At 51.5% G+C, this 21002-nt stretch overlaps 1 protein-coding gene across 1 annotated transcript; it reads left to right on the forward strand.

Moving 5' to 3' along the window:
• Nucleotides 1-8428: 8428 nt before the first annotated feature.
• On the forward strand, nt 8429-9689 carry LOC133262707 (olfactory receptor 14C36-like). Its single transcript, XM_061442130.1, has one exon. It carries the CDS (start codon nt 8615-8617, stop codon nt 9644-9646), a length of 1032 nt encoding a protein of 343 aa, XP_061298114.1. The 5' UTR covers nt 8429-8614; the 3' UTR covers nt 9647-9689.
• Nucleotides 9690-21002: the final 11313 nt, after the last annotated feature.

The raw sequence follows: 21002 nt of genomic DNA on the forward strand, positions 1-21002 counted from the left end.
GCTACTGGTGGAGGAGGCAAGAGCAGCTCCTCTGGTGGTTCCTGTCTTGGTGTCTCAGAGCTGGTGACGCCTGTGGACACAGGAGCGTGGAAGGAGGTGGGTGGCGATGGCGATCTTGGGGTGCTGTAGGAGTTGCCAGAACACCTCAAGAGACTTCCCCAGAGTGGCTGCTTTGGACTCGGTGTGTGAGTTGGGCTGGCTGAGCCGGCAGCGGAGCGCTGCGGCTGCCGAGGGATGATCCTGGGATCTGCCCTCATTTCTTGTGGGGAGAGCAAGGGCCTGTGGGGATGGGCCAAGGGGGAACGATTTTAACTTGCCTTCCCTTGCCTTCCCTTGAATTGGCTTCCCTTGCCTTCCCTTGTCTTGCCATGCCTTGAAATGATTTTCCTTCCCTTGCCATTCCTTGTCTTGCTTTGCCTTGCCTTGCCTTGCCTTGTTTTGCCTTGCCTGGCCTTCAGTTGCCTTGCCTTGCCTGGCCTTCTCTTGCCTTGCCTTCCCTTGCCTTGCCATGCCTTGCTGTGCCTTTGATTCCCTTGCCATGCCATGCCTGACCTTCCCTTGCCTTGCCTTCCCTTGCCTTGCCTTCCCTCGCCTTGCCATGTCTTGCAATGACTTCCCTTCCCTTGCCATGCCATGCCTTGCCTTCCCTTGCCTTGCCTCACCTCGCCTCACTTGGCTTCGCCAGGACTTTCCTTCCATTGCCATGCCATGCCTTGCCTTGCCTTGCCTTGCCTTCACATTGCCTTGCCTCTCCTAGCCTAGCCATGCCTTTCCTTCCCTTGCTTTTTCTTGCCTTGCCTTGCCTTGCCAGGACTTGCCTCGCCTTGCCTTGCCTTGCCTTGCCTCATCTCACCTCCCCTTGCCTGGCCTTAAATGGCCTTGCCTTGCTTTTCCTTGGCTGACTTTGCCTTGCGCTGCCTCGCCTCGCCATTTCTTTCCTTCCCTTCCCTTGCCTTGCTTTCCCTTGACTTGCTTTCCCTTGACTTGCTTTCCCTTCCCTTGCCTTGCCTTGCCTTGCTTTCCCTTGCCTTGCCTTGCTTTGCCTGGAATCGCCTCACATTGCCTCACCTTGCCTCGACTAGCCTCGCCCTGCCTGGCCTGGAATGGCCTTTCCTTGCCTCGCCTTGCCTCACCTCGCTTCGCCTCGCCTTGCCTCGCCTTGCCTTGCGTTGCCTTGCATTGCTTAGCCTTGCCTCGCCTCGCCTCACATTGCCAAGTCTTTCTTTCCCTTGCCATGCCTTGCCTTATCTTATCTTCCCTTGCCTTCCCTTGCCTTCCCTTGCCTTGCCTTGCATTCCCTTGCTTTGCCTTGCCTTTCCTTGCCTTGCCATTCCTTGCCATGCCTTGCCTTGATTTGCCTTGCATTGATTTGCCTTGCCTTGCAATGCCTTTCCTTCCCTTGCAATGCCTTGCCTTCCCTGGTCTTGCTTTGCCTTGCCTTGCCTCACCTCTCATCGCCTCGCCTCTCCTCACCTCGTTTCGCCTCGTGAGGATTTTCCTTCCCTTGCCTTGCCTTGCCTCAGCTCGACTCACCTCTTCTAGCCTTGCCTGGCCTTTAATGGCCTTGCCTTGCCTCGCCTCGCCTTGCCTCGCCTCACCGTTACTTTCCTTCTATTGCCATTCCTTGCCTTGCCTTGCCTCTCCTTGCCTCTCCTCGCCTTGCCTGGCCTTGCCTTGACTTGCCTCACCTCACCTCACCATTACTTTCCCTTCTTTGCCTTGCACTGCCTTGCCTTGCCTTGACTCGCCTAGCCTTGCCTTACCTTGCCTTTCCTTGCCTTGCCTTGCCTTCCCTTCCCTTGACTTGCCTTCCATTGCCATGCCTTGCCTTGCCTTTTCTTTCCTTCCCTTGCCTTGCCTCGCCTTACCTCTCCTCACCTTTCCTGGCCTTTAATGGCTTTGCCTTGCCTTACCTTGCCTTGCCTTGCATTGCCTTGCCTCACCTCGTCTTTCCTTGCCTTCCCTCCACTCGTATCACCGTGACTTGCCTTCCCTTTCCTTGCCTTGCCTTTCCTTTCCTTTCCTTCCCTTGCCTTGCCTCGCCTTGCCTCTCCTCGCCTCACTATGCCTTTATTTCTGTTGCCCTGCTTTGCCTTGCCTCGCCTTGCCTCACCTCGCCTCGCCATAACTTTCCTTCCCTTGCCATGTTTTGCCTTGCCTTGCCTTCCATTGCCTCGCATCGCGTCGCCTCGCCATGCCATTCCTTCCTTTGCCATGCCTTGCCTTTCCTTGCCTTGTCTTGCCGTGTCTTCCCTTGCCTTGCCATGCCTTGCCATGCCTTTCCTTCCCTTCCCTTCCCTTCCCTTGCCATGCCTTGCCTTGCCTTGCCTTGCCTAGCCTGGCCTTGCCTGGCAAAGCCTGGCCTGGCCTGGCTTGTCCTTCCCTTGCCTTGCCTTGCCTTGCCTGGCCTTTCTTGGCCTAGCCTGGCCTGGACATGCCTTGCCTTGCCTAGCATTGCCTTGCCTGGCCTTGCATTGCCTTTCCTTTCCTTGCATTTCCTTGCCTTGCCTGGCCTGGACATGCCTTGCCTTGCCTAGCATTGCCTTGCCTGGCCTTGCATTGCTTTTCCTTTCCTTGCATTTCCTTGCCTTGCCTGGCCTGGAGATGCCTTGCCTGGCCTGGACATGCCTTGCCTTGCCTAGCATTGCCTTGCCTTGCCTTGCCTTGCCTTACCTTGAGTTGCCTTGCCTTGTCTCACCTTGCCATTTCTTGCCTTGCCTTCCCTAGCCTTGCATTGCCTTCCCTTGCTTTGCCTTCCTTTGTCTTTCATTGCCTTGCCTTGCCTGGCCTTGCTTGACACAGATCTCTTGCTGTGCCATGTGCACTTGCCAGTTACTGAGGAAAGTATCCATGGGCTGGGAAAGAAGACAGCGCAGGAGGGCATTTTTAGCTAATTGTTGCTCTTCCTGGTAAAACCTGTTTGGCTCTAGCATCTTGTTCCATGTTTTCCGTGGTCACTGGAATGGGTTTCATTATTAAAAAAAGTACTTCATTTTCTACATCCCTGTGTTCCAGGAGAAACAGCAACAAGGGCCTCCCCTTGTGCCACAGCTTGTGACACTGGGCAAGACGTGACAAGAAAAACAGATGGGTTGGTACTTGTGGAGAAGCCTGTGGCCTGTAGAGCTTCATCAGGGACAAGGACAGGTTTCTGTGTAAGCACTGACTCAGTTCAGCCCAGCTGTGCTGTAGTGAAGAGCAGCACCCCTCGCTGCCCTGTGCGGAGTCGCGGCTGGGGTGTGTGCTCCCCACCCCTTCTCTCCTGCCTCATTTCTCTGCAGTGAAACAGAAACTGTGTTCTCTTAAGAAATTCTTTCCCGTGAGGGTGGTGAGACACTGGAACGTGTTTCCCAGAGAAGTCCCGCATGCCTCTTGTGAAACTCTTTAGGATTGCTGAAAGAATCACTACCACAGATACCAGCAAAAGTGATTTTAATGTGAATTTCTAAAAGCAGGATTCCTCAGGATTTGGTGGCGAGGCCCCACTCCACCATCTACAAAAAGAGATTGTGTCAGACTTGGCAAGGACTTATCCAGGACTGGATTCAAGTGATTTATACAGCATTGAACTGAAATCATGTGCATAGAAACTGCCAACAGAAAGGAATAAGGGAGACCCTCTTGTTGAGTCACGAGGTTCAGATTGGATCTCCTTGCTTTCTAAGCTCCCTCTCCGAGAGCAGTCTGCGTGCAGCTGGATTCCATCTTAGTCTCAGACCTGGTATTCATCTAAAGGATCACAAATGCCAGCTAGCAGCAGTTTGCATTTGTAAACTCAATCCCAGGATTTCTAACAGCACTTGATCACTGAAGCTAATAGACACGCACTTGCAATTAAATATCCAACCTAACACAACCCACTGAGATGGAGCTAGATGGCTGTGCACAGATCTAGATGCATCCCTATGCTGAAGCTGCCCTTGGTGCAGTGAAAAGTAAAAGCAGAGCACAATACTCACAGCAGCTCTGGAAGCACTCCTCAGCGGGCGAACGGCCGAGTGTGAGTGAGCAGCAGGATCGGCCCAGCCAGATGATCCCCCTATTAGCTAAACTGGAGAGGTTAGGGGGCTCTCAGAGATGCCTCACTATGAGGGAGATGCCGCTCACAGCACACTGCAGTCCAGGAGAGCTCAAAGGATCTCTCTCTTGGGACCACCAGTTCTAGGGTCGTCAGATGACGGGCTTTAGTCATCAGTCAGATTTCATCCTGGCCTCAATTCTGTGTCGATTTCAACAGTGCACAACTGCTCTGTTGCAGGCTGTCAGGGAATGACTGATCAGCCTGAAAGAGCTCCTGGTATGATCAGGGAGTATCCAACTTTCCTGATCTCTGTTTGCTGCTCCCACCTTTGCCAGGCAACCAGAGCTCCTCATGCAGCCAGGCAGCAGCCAGCATCCAACTCCTTGCACTGTGCAAAGGCTGGGGCCTAACAGGAGCTCCTGGGGAAGCAGAGGGCTCCAGGAAATGGGGAGGAAGTGCATCAGCGCACTCCACCCCGTAACTAAAGTCAGTCCACCTTTCTCAGAGTGCTGTGCTCACCTCTTGCTGCTGTGCCAACAGAGTTGTGCTGAATTCCAGTTATAAATTGAGGGCAATGTTTGGTTGCTTTACTCAATTGTTAAGAATTTCTTGAATGGGTTTAAGTACAATTATATACATGGAGAGGTTTCTGCATCAACATAACTTGTCCAGCTGATTTCTATGCTCTAATGTATAGCAGAATGTTTAACAACAAACAGAATTGGATATATTTGACAGATATATATGACAGATATATATAAAAGAATTGGATATATTTGACATTCAAGGACTGCTTTTTCCGTGCTCAAGATCGGAGCATCCCGACACGTAGAAAGTCAAGGAAGAGGGCCAAGAGACCTGCGTGGCTAAATAGGGAATTGCTGGGTATGCTCAAGTGGAAGAGGAGAGTTTACAGGTCATGGAAGGAGGGGCTGGCCACTTGGGAGGAATATAAGGCTGCTGCTAGAGGATGTAGGAAGGCAGCTAGGAGGACTAAGGCATCCTTAGAATTAAACCTGGCAAGAAGGGTCAAGGACAGCAAAAAGAGCTTTTTCAAATACATGGCAGACAAAACTAACACCAGAGGCAATGTAGGCCCACTGATGAACGAGATGGGTGCCCTGGTGACAGAAGATAAAGAGATGGCAGAGTTACTGAATGCCTTCTTTGTCTCTGTCTACTCTGCTGCGGGCAGTCCTGAAGAGCCCTGTACCCCTGAGACCTTAGATGAAGTCAGGTCGACAGAGCGGTTTGCCTTAGTCGATGAGGAATGGGTTAGAGACCAGTTGAGCAATCTGGACATCCATAAATCCATGGGTCCAGATGGGATGCACCCGCGGGTGCTGAGGGAACTGGCGGAAGTCATTGCTAGACCACTCTCCATCATCTTTACCAAGTCTTGGGAAACGGGAGAGGTGCCTGAGGACTGGAGGAAAGCAAATGTCACTCCAGTCTTCAAAAAGGGCAAGAAGGAGGACCCGGGTAACTATAGACCGGTCAGCCTCACCTCCATCCCTGGGAAAGTGATGGAACACCTTATCCTTGGTACCATCTTAAGGCATATCAAGGATAAGAAGGTTATGAGGGGCAGTCAACATGGCTTCACCAGGGGGAAATCATGTTTGACCAATCTCTTAGCCTTTTATGAGGAAATAACACGGTGGATGGATGATGGCAGAGCGGTGGATGTGGTCTACCTTGACCTCAGCAAAGCATTTGACACAGTCTCCCACAGCATCCTCACGGCTAAAATGAGGAAGTGTGGACTGGATGATCAGGTAGTGAGGTGGACTGCGAACTGGCTGAAGGAGAGAAGCCAGAGAGTTGTAGTCTATGGGGCTGAGTCTAGTTGGAGGCCTGTAACTAGTGGAGTGCCTCAAGGGTCAGTACTGGGACCGGTATTATTTAATATATTCATCAACGATTTAGATGAGGGAATTGAGTGTACTATCAGCAAGTTTGCTGATGACACTAAGCTGGGAGGAGTGGCTGACACGCCAGAAGGCTGTGCTGCCATCCAGCGAGACCTGGACAGGCTGGAGAGTTGGGCAGGGAATAACTTGATGAAATATAACAAGGGAAAGTGTAGAGTCCTGCATCTGGGCAGGAACAACCCCAGGTTCCAGTATAGGTTGGAGAACGACCTGTTAGAGAGCAGTGTAGGGGAGAGGGACCTGGGGGTCCTAGTGGACGACAGGATGACCATGAGCCAACACTGTGCCCTTGTGGCTAAGAAGGCCAATGGCATCCTGGGGTGTATTAGAAGGGCGGTGGTTAGTAGGTCGAGAGAGGTCCTCCTTCCCCTCTACTCTGCCCTGGTGAGACCGCATCTGGAGTATTGTGTCCAGTTCTGGGCCCCTCAGTTCAAGAAGGACAGGGAGCTGCTGGAGAGAGTCCAGCGCAGGGCAACGAAGATGATTAGGGGAGTGGAACATCTCCCTTATGAGGAAAGACTGAGGGAGCTGGGTCTCTATAGTTTGGAGAAGAGGAGACTGAGGGGTGACCTTATAAGTGTCTATAAATATATAAAGGGGGAGTGTCACGAGGACGGAGCCAGGCTCTACTCAGTGGCAAACAATGATAGGACAAGGGGTAATGGGTACAAACTGGAACACAAGAGGTTCCACTTAAACTTGAGAAGAAACTTCTTCTCAGTGAGGGTGACGGAACACTGGAACAGGCTGCCCAGGGAGGTTGTGGAGTCTCCTTCCCTGGAGACATTCAAAACCCGCCTGGACGCATTCCTGTGTAACATTATCTAGGTGTTCCTGCTCCGGCAGGAGGATTGGACTAGATGATCTTTCGAGGTCCCTTCCAATCTCTAACATACTGTGATACTGTGATAAATTAGTGAAATTAAGGTAGGATATAAAATTCAACTTTAAAGCCCCAGTTGCTGTTGCTGACCATCCAAACAGGGTATCCTACCAGAGATGTTCTCATGCTCAGTGTGTGGACTTGCCAGAGATAGGTTAATGGTTGGACTCGATGTTCTCAAAGGGCCATTTTCAAATTAATTGATTGATTGTAAGAAACGAAGATTTTCAGCCTTAAATCTTTGCATCATCAGAGAAATGGCACTGCAGGAAGGCAGTGTGCCTCCCAGCTGAGGGAGGGAAGATCATTGCTTACTTCAGGCTGTTTTCCATGCTGTTTCCCTGGAGCCCCAGGGAGCCCTGGAAGGAGCCCAGTGGGGCAGAGGCAGAGCCACCTTGGGATGGGCCTCTGCTGCTAAGCTGGGACCGAGGGGAGACCTGCGAGACACAGGGAGCTTAAAGGCACTTGGCAGTGGAGGATGCTGAGGAGGAGGAGAAACCTTCTGAAGGAGAAACCTTCCCAGCCCTGTTTGTGGTAAGGCACTGTGTGCAGGGCAATGCAGCTGCAGTTTCTGTCTGTGTAGATAAGGAGGAGGATGTGCTGCAGAGCAGGGCTTCCCCCTGCACCATGCAGGGACAGGACAAGGCAGGTCCCTTGTGCCGGGGCTGGCTGGAGGGTGTGAATGTGGGTGTGCAGCCAGGGGTGGCCAGCGCTGCCCTTGCAGCAGGGTCCCTGCAGCCCAAAGGCTGTGTGCTGGGGCAGGGACTCTGCTGCCTGCCAGGGTCAGCACTCAGCCTGCCCGGCAGCTCCCCATGGAGTTCGGGGGGGAGCTGAGAGGAAAGGAGAAACCCCTGACAGGGAAGTGAAGTGCTGGGTGGGTGAAGCTGCTCCAATCTGCCCTCACTCTGAGCACTTCTTCAGAAGATCCTTCTGAAAGACACTGAGGCATCATTTACCTGATAGGGAAGGATGCTGAGCTTTGATGTTTTTCCCTCTTGGTGGGCAGGTTGGGCAGTGGGAGCTGGGAATTTACTTCTCTGCTTTGGGGGAGGCACCAAGTGTCTTGTGAGGGCTTGTGTGAGCTGCTCCTGAGCCCCTGCACAGGCAGGGGTGTGCAGGGCAGAGCTGGACACACAGCCCATGGGATGGGCTCTGGGAGCACTGAGAGGGAGCAGAGGTGAGCACAGAGCAGCAGCTCCTGGCAGGGACAGCTCCAGGCAGCAGAGATATGGATGGGCAGGGAGTGGGCATCCATATCTCAGGGAGTGCAGCCCAGCCCTGGGGAGGGTGCGTTCAGGCAGCTCTCTTGGGGTCTGGCACTGGAGATGGCTGCTGGCCGTGATCTGCTGCCCACAGTCCTTTGCTTCTCCCCGTGAGAGCTCTGTGATCTGCCCTTTGAAACCATTCTCCCCTGGTCTCAGCACAGGACAGATGTTTGTGGGAGGTCTTAAGATCAATTTGTGTGTGAAAGAACCTTACAGGCAGTGCAAGTTTGAGCAGTGGGCAAGTGGGAGAGGACTGATGGATACTGCAGCTCTCTTGGTTCTGCAAAGAACTGAGACGTTTTGCCTGATGCAATGCTCTTCTGATTGTACCTAGGAAGAAGCCTCAGCAGTGTAATGACATCACTGCCGATGACGCTGAACCTCTCCTCTCCTACTAAAATGTGCCCAGTTGTGAATGTGTAAATTGAACTTCTGTATCTGACATCCCTCCTGTCCTAACCTGTCACTGCCTTTTTCTCCTCTGACGGTGCCCCATGCCCAGAGGCAGCAGATGTCCAACGGCAGCTCCATCACCCACTTCCTCCTCCTGCCATTCGCACACACGCGGGAGCTGCAGCTCTGCCACTTCTGGCTCTTCCTGGGCATCTCCCTGGCTGCGCTCCTGGGCAACGGCCTCATCATCACCAGCACAGCCTGCGACCAGCGCCTCCACACCCCCATGTACTTCTTCCTCCTCAACCTCTCCCTGCTGGACCTGGGCTGCATCTCCACCACTGTCCCCAAATTCATGGCCAATTCCCTCTGGGACATCAGGGCCATCTCCTACACAGGCTGTGCTGCACAGCTCTTTTTCGTTGCCTTTTTCATCTCAGCAGAGTATTTTGTCCTCACTGTCATGTCCTACGACCGCTACGTGGCCATCTGCAAGCCCCTGCACTATGGGACCCTCCTGGGCAGCAGAGCTTGTGTCCACCTGGCAGCAGCTGCCTGGGGCACTGGGTTTCTCACTGCTCTGCTGCACACAGCCAATACATTTTCCCTGCCCCTGTGCCGAGGCAATGCTGTGGAGCAGTTCTTCTGTGAAACCCCCCAGATCCTCAAACTCTCCTGCTCACGCTCCTACCTCAGGGAAGTTGGGCTTCTTGTGGTTGGTGTCCTGATTGCTGTTGGCTGTTTTGTTTTCATTGTGGGGTCATATGTGCAGATCTTCAGGGCCGTGCTGAGGATGCCCTCTGAGCAGGGACGCCACAAAGCCTTTTCCACGTGCCTCCCTCACCTGGCTGTGCTTTCCCTCTTTGTCAACACTGTTGTCTTTGCCTACTTGAAGCCCCCCTCCATCTCCTCCCCATCCCTGGATCTGGTGGTGTCAGTGCTGTACTCGGTGGTGCCTCCAGCAGTGAACCCCCTCATCTACAGCCTGAGGAACCAGGAGCTCAAGGATGCTGTGAGGAAGCTGGTGACCAGATGTGTTTCAGCAGATAGACACTGCTTGCTTTACCCTGGAAAGGGCTTCCAGTGTAGGTCATTACAAGTCATATCTGTCTTTTCTGCTTTACATTTGTTTTCCTGTTTCAATTTGTGATGATGTTGTCTTCATAGAAATGTCAGTTTTCACCTCCTAATTAAGTTGCCACTCGTGTTGTGTGACCCACAGACTTTGTGTCACTCTGGTCTCTGATTGTATTTAAGGGAAATAAATGATCCTGCAGCAACTTCTTCTCTGTGATATGTCCTCACATGGCCTAAACTCGCTACTAGCATTCAGTCAGCTGATCGGAGCTAGCCTAGCTAGAGCCACAGCCGGCACGCTTCAGCGACGCGAGGGTCAACGGAGATTAGGAAAATCAGAGGGGATAGCGCAGAGACATCGCGATTCCCGACATCTCCCGATCCCCGAAGCCCCAGCAGCCCTTGCGAGAGAGAGGCTGACGTGGCGGGGGGCGTTCCCACGGTGACGGCGACCACTCCCCTGCTGCTTGCCTTGAAAAAGCCTTTGAGAGGGCAGCGACAGGTCACTGCCCACCGGGCACAGGGAGGAACAAGCAGGTCGTGTTGCTGGTGTCCCAGACTGCGCACCAATATGGTTGCCTCCAGAAAGAGAGCTTGCAGTAAGGTGACTGCAGCAACTCAGACAGAGACCCCGTCCCAAACCGTGCTGTTCAGGTCTCTGGGTGCAGGGAGTGCCAGAGCCTGCTGCTGCCGGGGGAGGGAGGACAGCATTCCACCTGCGTGAGGTGTGAGCAGGTAGAAGATCTGCTTAGCCTGGTGGCAAGACTTAAGGAGGAGGTTGAGACACTGAGGACCATCAGGGAGTGTGAAAGGGAGATCGACTGGTGGAGTAACTCCCTGGCGGGCCAGTCGAAACGGTTCCAGGGAGATACCCCCCAAAAGGGGAAGGACCCCCTGCCTTCTCACACAGAGGGGGATGGCCTGAGGCAGCCCCTGCCCTGTAGCTGTTGCGCAGAGGTAGGGGACCAAAAAGACGACGAGGGTTGGAAGCGAGTTCCAGTTCGACGTCGTGGGAAACCCTCCCCCCTTCCTGCCCTGCTTCCCCAGGTGTCCCTCCGTAATAGGTTCGAGGCCCTGGATCTTGAAGGAGAGGTAGGTGAGAATGTGGGGCAAGGCCAGCCCACAAGGCCACATAGGAAAAGGGAGTCGACTTTGCACCTCAAGACTGCCTCTGTTAAGAAAGAAAGAAGGGTCATTGTAGTAGGGGATTCCCTTCTGAGAGGAACAGAGGGCCCGATATGCAGAGTTGACCCTCATCATAGGGAAGTGTGTAGTCTGCCTGGAGCCCGGATCAGGGATATCACCAGGGCGCTCCCCAACCTGGTGCACCCGACAGACTACTACCCGCTGCTGGTCTTCCAGACAGGTGGGGAGGAAGCTGCTTCCCGCAGTCTGAGGGGGATGAAGAAAGACTACAGGGCCTTGGGGCGGATGGTGAAAGAGTCTGGGGCTCAAGTGATCTTCTCCTCTCTCCTTCCATCTTCCACTGATGTGGGAAGGAATGGGAAGATTCAGTTCATGAACAATTGGCTTCGAGACTGGTGCTACAGGCAGGGCTTTGGATTCTTTGATAACGGCTGGTTTTATAGGGCACCAGTCTGGACAATGACAAGTGAGAAAGGTTTGTCTCACAGAGGGAAAAGGATGCTGGGGCACGAATTAGCAGGGCTCATTTGGAGAGCTTTAAACTAGATTCGAAGGGGGATGGGCTTGTAGCTGGGCTTGCCCCAGTGGGGCAGCGCTCCAGAATTAATGAAGACTGGGAGGCCTCCTACAATCCTAGGGTGAAATCGGTGTGCTCAGCTCGCTCCCTGAAATGCCTGTACACCAATGCGCGTAGCATGGGAAATAAGCAGGAGGAGTTGGAAACCTGTGTTAAGTCAGGAGATTATGATCTGGTGGCAATTACAGAGACGTGGTGGGACAGCTCACATGACTGGAATATAGTCATGGAGGGCTATGTCCTTTTCAGGAAAGACAGGCCAGCCAGGAAGGGTGGTGGGGTTGCTCTTTATATGCGGGAAGAACTACAATGCACCGAGTTCTGTCCAGGGACAGATGATGAGCGAGTTGAGAGTCTGTGGGTGAGAATTAAGGGGCAGGCTGGCAGGGGGGATACTGTTGTAGGTGTCTGTTACAGACCACCGGATCAGGGTGAGGAAGTTGACGAGGCCTTCTAGAGGCAGCTGAGATCGACCTCACAGTCACAGGCCGTGGTCGTCGCGGGGGATTTTAACTGCCCTGATGTTTGCTGGAAGGACCACTCACCAACCCAGCCGCAGTCCAGGAGGTTCCTCCAGTGTATGGATGATAACTTCCTTCTGCAAATGGTGGATGAGCCTACCAGGAGAGGAGCGCTGCTGGATCTCATCCTCACTAACAAGGAGGATCTGGTCGAAGCAGTAAGGGTTGAGGGCTGCCTTGGTTGCAGCGACCACGAGATGGTGGAGTTCAGGATCTTGTGTGGCAGGACTAGTAGAATACCAAGTAGAATTGCAACCCTGGACTTTAGCAGGGCAAACTTTGGCCTTTTCAAGCAATTGCTAGGGGAAATCCCATGGGCAGGGCTGCTTGAAGGTAAAGGGGCCCAAGATAGTTGGTTGACATTCAAGGACTGCTTTTTCCGTGCTCAAGATCGGAGCATCCCGACACGTAGGAAGTCAAGGAAGAGGGCCAAGAGACCTGCGTGGCTAAATAGGGAATTGCTGGGTATGCTCAAGTGGAAGAGGAGAGTTTACAGGTCATGGAAGGAGGGGCTGGCCACTTGGGAGGAATATAAGGCTGCTGCTAGAGGATGTAGGAAGGCAGCTAGGAGAACTAAGGCATCCTTAGAATTAAACCTGGCAAGAAGGGTCAAGGACAGCAAAAAGAGCTTTTTCAAATACATGGCAGACAAAACTAACACCAGAGGCAATGTAGGCCCACTGATGAACGAGATGGGTGCCCTGGTGACAGAAGATAAAGAGATGGCAGAGTTACTGAATGCCTTCTTTGTCTCTGTCTACTCTGCTGCGGGCAGTCCTGAAGAGCCCTGTACCCCTGAGACCTTAGATGAAGTCAGGTCAACGGAGCGGTTTGCCTTAGTCGATGAGGAATGGGTTAGAGACCAGTTGAGCAATCTGGACATCCATAAATCCATGGGTCCAGATGGGATGCACCCGCGGGTGCTGAGGGAACTGGCGGAAGTCATTGCTAGACCACTCTCCATCATCTTTACCAAGTCTTGGGAAATGGGAGAGGTGCCTGAGGACTGGAGGAAAGCAAATGTCACTCCAGTCTTCAAAAAGGGCAAGAAGGAGGACCCGGGTAACTATAGACTGGTCAGCCTCACCTCCATCCCTGGGAAAGTGATGGAACACCTTATCCTTGGTGCCATCTTAAGGCATATCAAGGATAAGAAGGTTATGAGGGGCAGTCAACATGGCTTCACCAGGGGGAAATCATGTTTGACCAATCTCTTAGCCTTTTATGAGGAAATAACACGGTGGATGGATGATGGCAGAGCGGTGGATGTGGTCTACCTTGACCTCAGCAAAGCATTTGACACAGTCTCCCACAGCATCCTCACGGCTAAAATGAGGAAGTGTGGACTGGATGATCAGGTAGTGAGGTGGACTGCGAACTGGCTGAAGGAGAGAAGCCAGAGAGTTGTAGTCTATGGGGCTGAGTCTATTTGGAGGCCTGTAACTAGTGGAGTGCCTCAAGGGTCAGTACTGGGACCGGTATTATTTAATATATTCATCAATGATTTAGATGAGGGAATTGAGTGTACTATCAGCAAGTTTGCTGATGACACTAAGCTGGGAGGAGTGGCTGACACGCCAGAAGGCTGTGCTGCCATCCAGCGAGACCTGGACAGGCTGGAGAGTTGGGCAGGGAGTAACTTGATGAAATATAACAAGGGAAAGTGTAGAGTCCTGCATCTGGGCAGGAACAACCCCAGGTTCCAGTATAGGTTGGGGAACGACCTGTTAGAGAGCAGTGTAGGGGAGAGGGACCTGGGGGTCCTAGTGGACAACAGGATGACCATGAGCCAACACTGTGCCCTTGTGGCTAAGAAGGCCAATGGCATCCTGGGGTGTATTAGAAGGGCGGTGGTTAGTAGGTCGAGAGAGGTCCTCCTTCCCCTCTACTCTGCCCTGGTGAGACCGCATCTGGAGTATTGTGTCCAGTTCTGGGCCCCTCAGTTCAAGAAGGACAGGGAGCTGCTGGAGAGAGTCCAGCGCAGGGCAACGAAGATGATTAAGGGAGTGGAACATCTCCCTTATGAGGAAAGACTGAGGGAGCTGGGTCTCTATAGTTTGGAGAAGAGGAGACTGAGGGGTGACCTTATAAGTGTCTATAAATATATAAAGGGGGAGTGTCACGAGGACGGAGCCAGGCTCTACTCAGTGGCAAACAATGATAGGACAAGGGGTGATGGGTACAAACTGGAACACAAGAGGTTCCACTTAAACTTGAGAAGAAACTTCTTCTCAGTGAGGGTGACGGAACACTGGAACAGGCTGCCCAGGGAGGTTGTGGAGTCTCCTTCCCTGGAGACATTCAAAACCCGCCTGGACGCATTCCTGTGTAACATTATCTAGGTGTTCCTGCTCCGGCAGGGGGATTGGACTAGATGATCTTTCGAGGTCCCTTCCAATCTCTAACATACTGTGATACTGTGATACATGGGCATCTACATGACGTACCTTCACCACCAGGTTCTGCACCCTGGCAGCAATATCTTTCCACAGTGCAGCAGCCCAGATGGGTTTACCTCTGCGTTGCCAGTTGCTCTGCTTCCATTGCTTCAACCACCCCCACAGGGCATTTGCCACCATCCATGAGTCAGTATAGAGAGAAAGCACTGGCCACTTTTCTCGCTCAGCAATGTCCAGGGCCAGCTGGATGGCTTTCACCTCGGCAAACTGACTCGATTCACCCTCTCCTTCAGCAGTTTCTGCAACTTGTCGTCCAGGACTCCATACAGCTGCCTTCCATCTCCGATGCTTTCCCACAATACGGCAAGAGCCATCAGTAAACAAGGCATACTGCTTTTCACTTTCTGACAGTTTATTATATGGTGGGGCCTCTTCAGCACGCACCACCTCCTCCTCTGGTGACATTCCGAAATCTTTGCCCTCTGGCCAGTCCATGATGACTTCTAGAATGCCTGGACGACTGAGATTTCCTATTCGAGTTCGTTGTGTAATTAGTGCAGCCCATTTACTCCATGTAGCATCAGTTGCATGATGTGTAGAGGAGACCCTGCCTTTGAACATCCAGCCCAGCACGGGCAACCGGGGTGCCAGGAGGAGCTGTGCTTCAGTGCCAGTCACTTCCGAAGCAGCTCGAACCCCTTCATACGCTGCCAGTATCTCTTTCTCAGTTGGGGTATAGCTGGCCTCAGATCCTTTGTATCCCCGACTCCAAAAGCCGAGGGGTCGACCTCGAGTCTCCCCTGGAGCTTTCTGCCAGAGGCTCCAGGTAGGACCGTTCTCCCCAGCTGCAGTGTACAGCACATTTTTTACATCTGGCCCGGTCCGGACTGGTCCAAGGGCTACTGCATGAACTATCTCGCGTTTAATTTGCTCAAAGGCTTGTTGCTGCTCAGGGCCCCGTTTAAAATCATTCTTCTTCCGGGTCACATGATAGAGAGGGCTTACAATCGAACTGTAATTTGGGATGTGCATTCTCCAGAACCCCACTGCACCCAAGAAAGCTTGCGTTTCTTTCTTATTAGTTGGTGGAGACATTGCTGTTATCTTGTTGATCACATCTGTGGGGATCTTGCCATTTTATTCCCAAAAATTGAATCTCCTGTGCAGGTCCCTTGACCTTACTCCGTTTTATGGCAAAACCGGCTTTCAGCAGGATTTGGATTATTTTCCTCCCTTTCTCAAAGACTTCTTCCGCTGTATCGCCCCACACAATAATGTCATCAATGTATTGCAGGTGTTCTGGAGCTTGCCTCTGTTCCAGTGCAGTCTGGATCAGTCCATGGCAAATGGTAGGGCTGTGTTTCCACCCCTGAGGCAGTCGGTTCCAAGTGAACTGGACACCCCTCCAAGTAAAAGCAAACTGTGGCCTGCACTCTGCTGCCAAAGGAATTGAGAAAAATGCATTGGCAATATCAGTCGTGGCATACCACTTGGCTGCCTTTGACTCTAGTTCATACTGAAGTTCTAGCATGTCCGGTACGGCAGCACTCAATGGTGGTGTGACTTCATTCAGGCCACGACAGTCTACTGTTAGTCTCCATTCTCCATTAGACTTTCGCACTGGCCATATGGGGCTATTGAAGGGTGAGCGGGTCCTGCTGATCACCCCCTGACTCTCCAGTCTACGGATCAGCTGATGGATGGGAATCAGGGAGTCTCGGTTGGTGCGATATTGCCGCCGGTGCACTGTTGTGGTCGCAATTGGCACTTGTTGTTCTTCAACTTTCAGCAACCCCACAGCAGAGGGATCTTCTGAGAGACCAGGCAAGGTGGACAGCTGCTCAATTTCCTCAGTCTCCAAAGCAGCAATACCAAAAGCCCACCGGTACCCTTTTGGGTCTTTGAAGTACCCTCTCTTGAGGTAGTCTATGGAGGATGTATCCATGGAGGTAGTATCCATGGAGGTAGTATCCATGGAGGTAGTATCCATGGAGGTAGTATCCATGGAGGTAGTATCCATGGAGGATGCATGGAGCCTCTGGACCAGTCACAATAGGATGCTTTTGCCATTCCCTCCCAGTCAGGCTGATTTCAGCCTCCAGCACAGTCAACTCTTGGGATCCTCCTGTTACTCCAGAAATATAGATGGGTTCCACCCCTTGACAGCTTGATGGCATCAGGGTACACTGTGCACCGGTATCTACTAGAGCCTTATACTTCTGTGGGACTGATGTGCCAGGCCATCTGATCCACACAGTCCAGTAAATCCGATTGTCCCCTACCTCCACCTGGCTGGAGGCAGGGCCCCTCTAATGGTCGTCACAGAGTTGGACACTTAAGTCGTGGTGAAAGGGGTGAGATTGTCTTCGAACTCTCGGAGTTTATGAACCATTTCATCCACTGTTAGTGGTACTATGTCATTCCAGGTTGCTGTTGCCAATGAATGGGCATATGATGACGGTGCATTCCATGTAAGTTTTTGCCACATGGGTCGTGTACATTCAACTTCATCTGGATCTATAGGTGTATCCCCGTTATTCGGCTTGATGTGATAGAGCATCTCTACGATGGCCGATTCCCTCAGAGACTGGATGTCTTTGTCTATAGTAGTCCACTTGGCCGAACGACTCGTAACATCGTCCTTGTACGGAAACCTTTCTTTCACAGCTGCCAAGAGCCGCCTGCAAAGGCTGAGGGACTTTTTCTCTCTTGCAATTGCTTTGTCAATTCCCCCTTCTCTAGCAAGTGATCCCAGCTGCTTGGCTTCTGTACCTTCTAGTTCGTGACCATCGGCCCCATTGTCCCAGCATCGGAGTAACCAGGTGATGATGTGCTCCCCTGGTTGACGGGTAAAATCTTTTCGCATATTCCGCAGCTCGGTTGAGGTCCGAGGTCGAGAAGTTACCTCTTCTTCTTCGTCATGTGATGATGACTCCTGATCAGATTCTGGACCGCGTGGTGAATTCATTGGTTCTTCATCTCGCTTCACCCTTTTTGCCTCCTTTTTAATTGTTCTCTTGTGTACAGGGGCAACCAATATTGGTACAAAGTGGTCCTCTGGTTTGGCTGCAGTGATTATCACTGTGGTTTGAGTAGCAACTGTACTTGTTGCTGGGGGTGGTGTAGCTGCTGCGCTTGGAGCTGGGGTAACCGCGCTGTCTGTGTCAGTTGAAGTTTGAGCAGCTGCTGTACTTGCCGCTGGGGTAGCTGCGCAGTTCATTGCAGCCAAAGTTTGAGTAGCGACTGTTGCTTTGCCCTCAGATCCGCCGACATTCTTTTCCTTTTGAAGGTGCTGGATAGTGTTGAACAAGGCCCTGTAAGCATAGGCCAAGCCCCAGCACATTGCCATGATTTGTCCATCTCTGGTATGGCCAGGATGACCACACACCTCATTTAAGTGTTTTACTAATTCTTCTGGATTTTGCAGTTGTTCGGTAGTGAAATTCCAAAGTACTGGAGGGGCCACTGACCTAGATACTTGCCCATACTATCCCACACACCCTGCCACTCATGGCTGTCCCGCCTCAGGGAAAATCTCTCGGTCCTCCTACATCATCGTTTGACCCCAGACAAGACCCAAACCTGACTCTGCTTAACTCTTGAAATCAGTTTTGGGCAAAACATACTCTGTATGTGTGCTAGCATGGTGATTCCCATCACCATCAGCAAACAAGTCTCAACAGCATTAAAAGGCCATTCAAAAAATTCAAAACTCTCAAATGTAAATGGTCTGGGGGGACGACTGGGAGGGTAAAAGGATGTCTCCTTCACAGGTTGAGCACCTGAGAAGGAGAAAAAAGATGTGTAATTGCTAAGCACCTCCATCATATACCTCCCAAAGTATAAAGGTGGTGACCACACTGGGAACATAAGCCAGATCAGTTTCATGATCAATGATTCTATTGTATTACAAGTCATTACCATAAAGTACAATGGGACAAAAACCTTAGCCCAAGCCCCACACTTGAAAAACACTAATACAGCAAATACCGGATGGAAGTAAGATACGATATACTGAAACTGTGAGATCAAGAGGAACAACCTTGAGAGCCAATAAATCAGCATTGTGACGAGTGATTATTAATCCGGTCAGATCTGTCGTTATCTCAACCCCTCGTGCCCCACGTTGGGCGCCAAAAAGAACTGTCGTGGTTTAAACCCATTCAGGCAACTTGTTCACTCACTCCCAGTGAGTGGTGCCAAGCTGACAACAATCAAGGGCTGTCCACCCCCCCCCCCCCCCCACCGGGGCTCTCCCCTTCCCCGCTCCCGGAGGAACGGGGAGGAGGATAGAGAGAGTGCAACTCCTACGGGTTGAGACAAGAACAGTCCAGCAACAAATCACCACCGCTACTATCAGCTAAAACAATGATAAGGGAAAATAACAAGGGAAGAGAATACGATACCACCGGCCACGAAACGAGTCCCACCCGGAAGCACGTGTCCTTCCGGGTGACTCCCAGTTACCCCCCACCCCGGGCATGACGTGCTGTGGTATGGAATACCTCCCTGGCTAGCCCGGGTCAGGCGCCCCATCTCTGCTTCCTCACAGCTTCCCCTCCTCCCTGGCAGAGCATGAGCCTCACAGAGTCCTTGGTCAGGGTAAACATCACTTAGCAACAACCGAAAACATCGGCTTCACCAACACTGTTCCCAGGCTGGAAGTCAAAACACAGCACTGCACCAGCTACCACAAAGGAAAAAACATGACTGCTACTGCTGAACCCAGGATAGGAGAGAAGATGATAGTCCCACATGCCTTTAGCTCCTTTAGAGTGTGTGTTCCTCTAAGACTACTTAAAGATCAGCTTTTCCCCTGCTTTTACTTCTGTTTCAATCTCTGATTTTGTTACTGAAACTTTATTTGCAGAGAAGAAGGTAGTTCAAATGAACTTTACCAATCCGCTGCTGATCAGATGAGTGGCCTTCCAACAAGCTGTAGAGAACTTAATGGCCTTTTCAAAACAAAGGAGGACAAGCTTGAGAAGAGCTGGACTGAGGGCCCTGCAGTTCAGAAGCCTCAGTTCTGAGTGGCAGAGCCAGGAGAAGGGTGATGGGAGCTTCTGTTCAGTTGGAGACTGAAGGCAGTTTAGTTTAATTTCTTTTATTTCTTAGGATGAGAATGTGTTGAATTTGTCTTGCTTGCTAAATCAATAGAACCTCTCCTGATGCTGCTGAGACCACAGTTCTGCTATTGCACTGGGGTCACCTTGCTTCAGAGCTGGGCTCTGATTTTCTAACTATGTCCTGTGTGAGTCCAGCAGCTGTGGGATCCCAACACCTTTGCTCCCCAAGATTGGTCTGAGCTTTTGTCAATGACTGGTGATGTGTTTGCCCACGGTCATTGGTTTTTTTTTGCACTGGCATTAGTACAGCTATAAAATAAAGAGCCATTCATTACATTCGTAGTGCGAAGGAGCAAAGTGAAGGCTTGGCAAGGAGTGGCAGTGACTTTCGTCTCCTCTTTGTGTGCATCATGGTGCTGCTGGGGCCAGTGGAGAGGTTATAGGGGACTGGTTCAAAACATCTTTTCAGCTTCAACTCTGAAGGCTGCAGTGTGGCAGGGAGCCTGCAGTGTGCTGCAGAGCAGCCGCAGCACTGTTACAACCTTAGATTTCTTGTTTATTCATTTATTTAGTTACTAGTGTCTGTGTTTGATCCAGAAGTCTCATTGTTCTGCCTGCCTGCAGGCCGTTGAGGGGACTGGTGGTTCTGGCAGGCGTGGAGTGGGCTGCTGGAGACAGGGCTGTCTAGAAGTGGGCAGTGGGGAGGGAAGCATTCTTGTCTGCAGCAAGTCCCCTGCTTCTTAGGTTGGAGGGGCTGCTGCCCCTATGGAAGGGTGCACCAAGTCTCCCCAGGCAGCTCAGGTGTTGCTTTGCCACAGAGGGGCCTGAGATGGGCTGGTGAGACTGCCCTGGCTGTTCTGTGGTGCAGGGTCTGTGCTGGCTCTGCGTTGTGCCGTGGCAGTCACAGGGGTGTTTCACACCGGTTCACTTTCTGACCGCATCTGTATTGGTTTGGTTTGGGGCAGTGAATGAAACTGTGCTTTTCTTATGGTCTTATTACTTATGGTAATAATTACTTATGGTTTATTACTTTTTCAAGTTCCCTTAGGTTTTCATCAGCAAATGTCATTTTCTGTCATGTGGACACCAGATTTAATTGCTGAAAGGCCAAGTCTCCATTGTGCTTGTATTATTTAGTATTTTCCTTGCGTTAATCTGATGATACATTCTGAAATTGAGTTTCCCCTTTTCCCTCCCCCCCCCAATATTTGTCATCCTCTCTGTGTAGTAAGTAACATTTGGGTTAGTTGGCTTTAACTCAGGTGTAAGAAGGAGGCAGGGTTGGAATTGTTTTGAAAGCTATAGATGAGTTTTTGTCTGCCCTATAGAAGGGCATCACCTGCTCACTGCTGTAGTGCAGTACTGGATAATTTCAGTCAATGGAGCTACAGCATTTTGCAAAGTGATGGATACAGGTATTTTCAAGTCCTCATTTCAGGAGGCCACTTAGTTTTACCAGAGTCATTTGGACATATTCATAGATGTGAGGTTTTCTCCACTTCACCGATTCAGAATGAAATTAATTGTGCTGAAACACTTGACTGAATTTAAATTTTAGAGTAATTCTTGTGCCTCTTCCTTCATTGATGCATCTGTTAAAACTGTATGGTTCTGTTCTCTTGCATTTGTTTGGGGTTCTGTGTTGGGTTTTTTTCCCTCCCAGAAAGAGGCATAAGGTCACGGTCACTCACTATTTCATTAGAATTAGCTTTTTTCAGGG

Source organism: Pezoporus flaviventris, unplaced genomic scaffold (genome assembly GCF_033815535.1).
Source record: "Pezoporus flaviventris isolate CSIRO_AGI_PZ_B2104156 unplaced genomic scaffold, CSIRO_AGI_Pfla_v1 ptg000214l, whole genome shotgun sequence".
NCBI classification, from domain to species: Eukaryota; Metazoa; Chordata; class Aves; order Psittaciformes; family Psittacidae; genus Pezoporus; species Pezoporus flaviventris.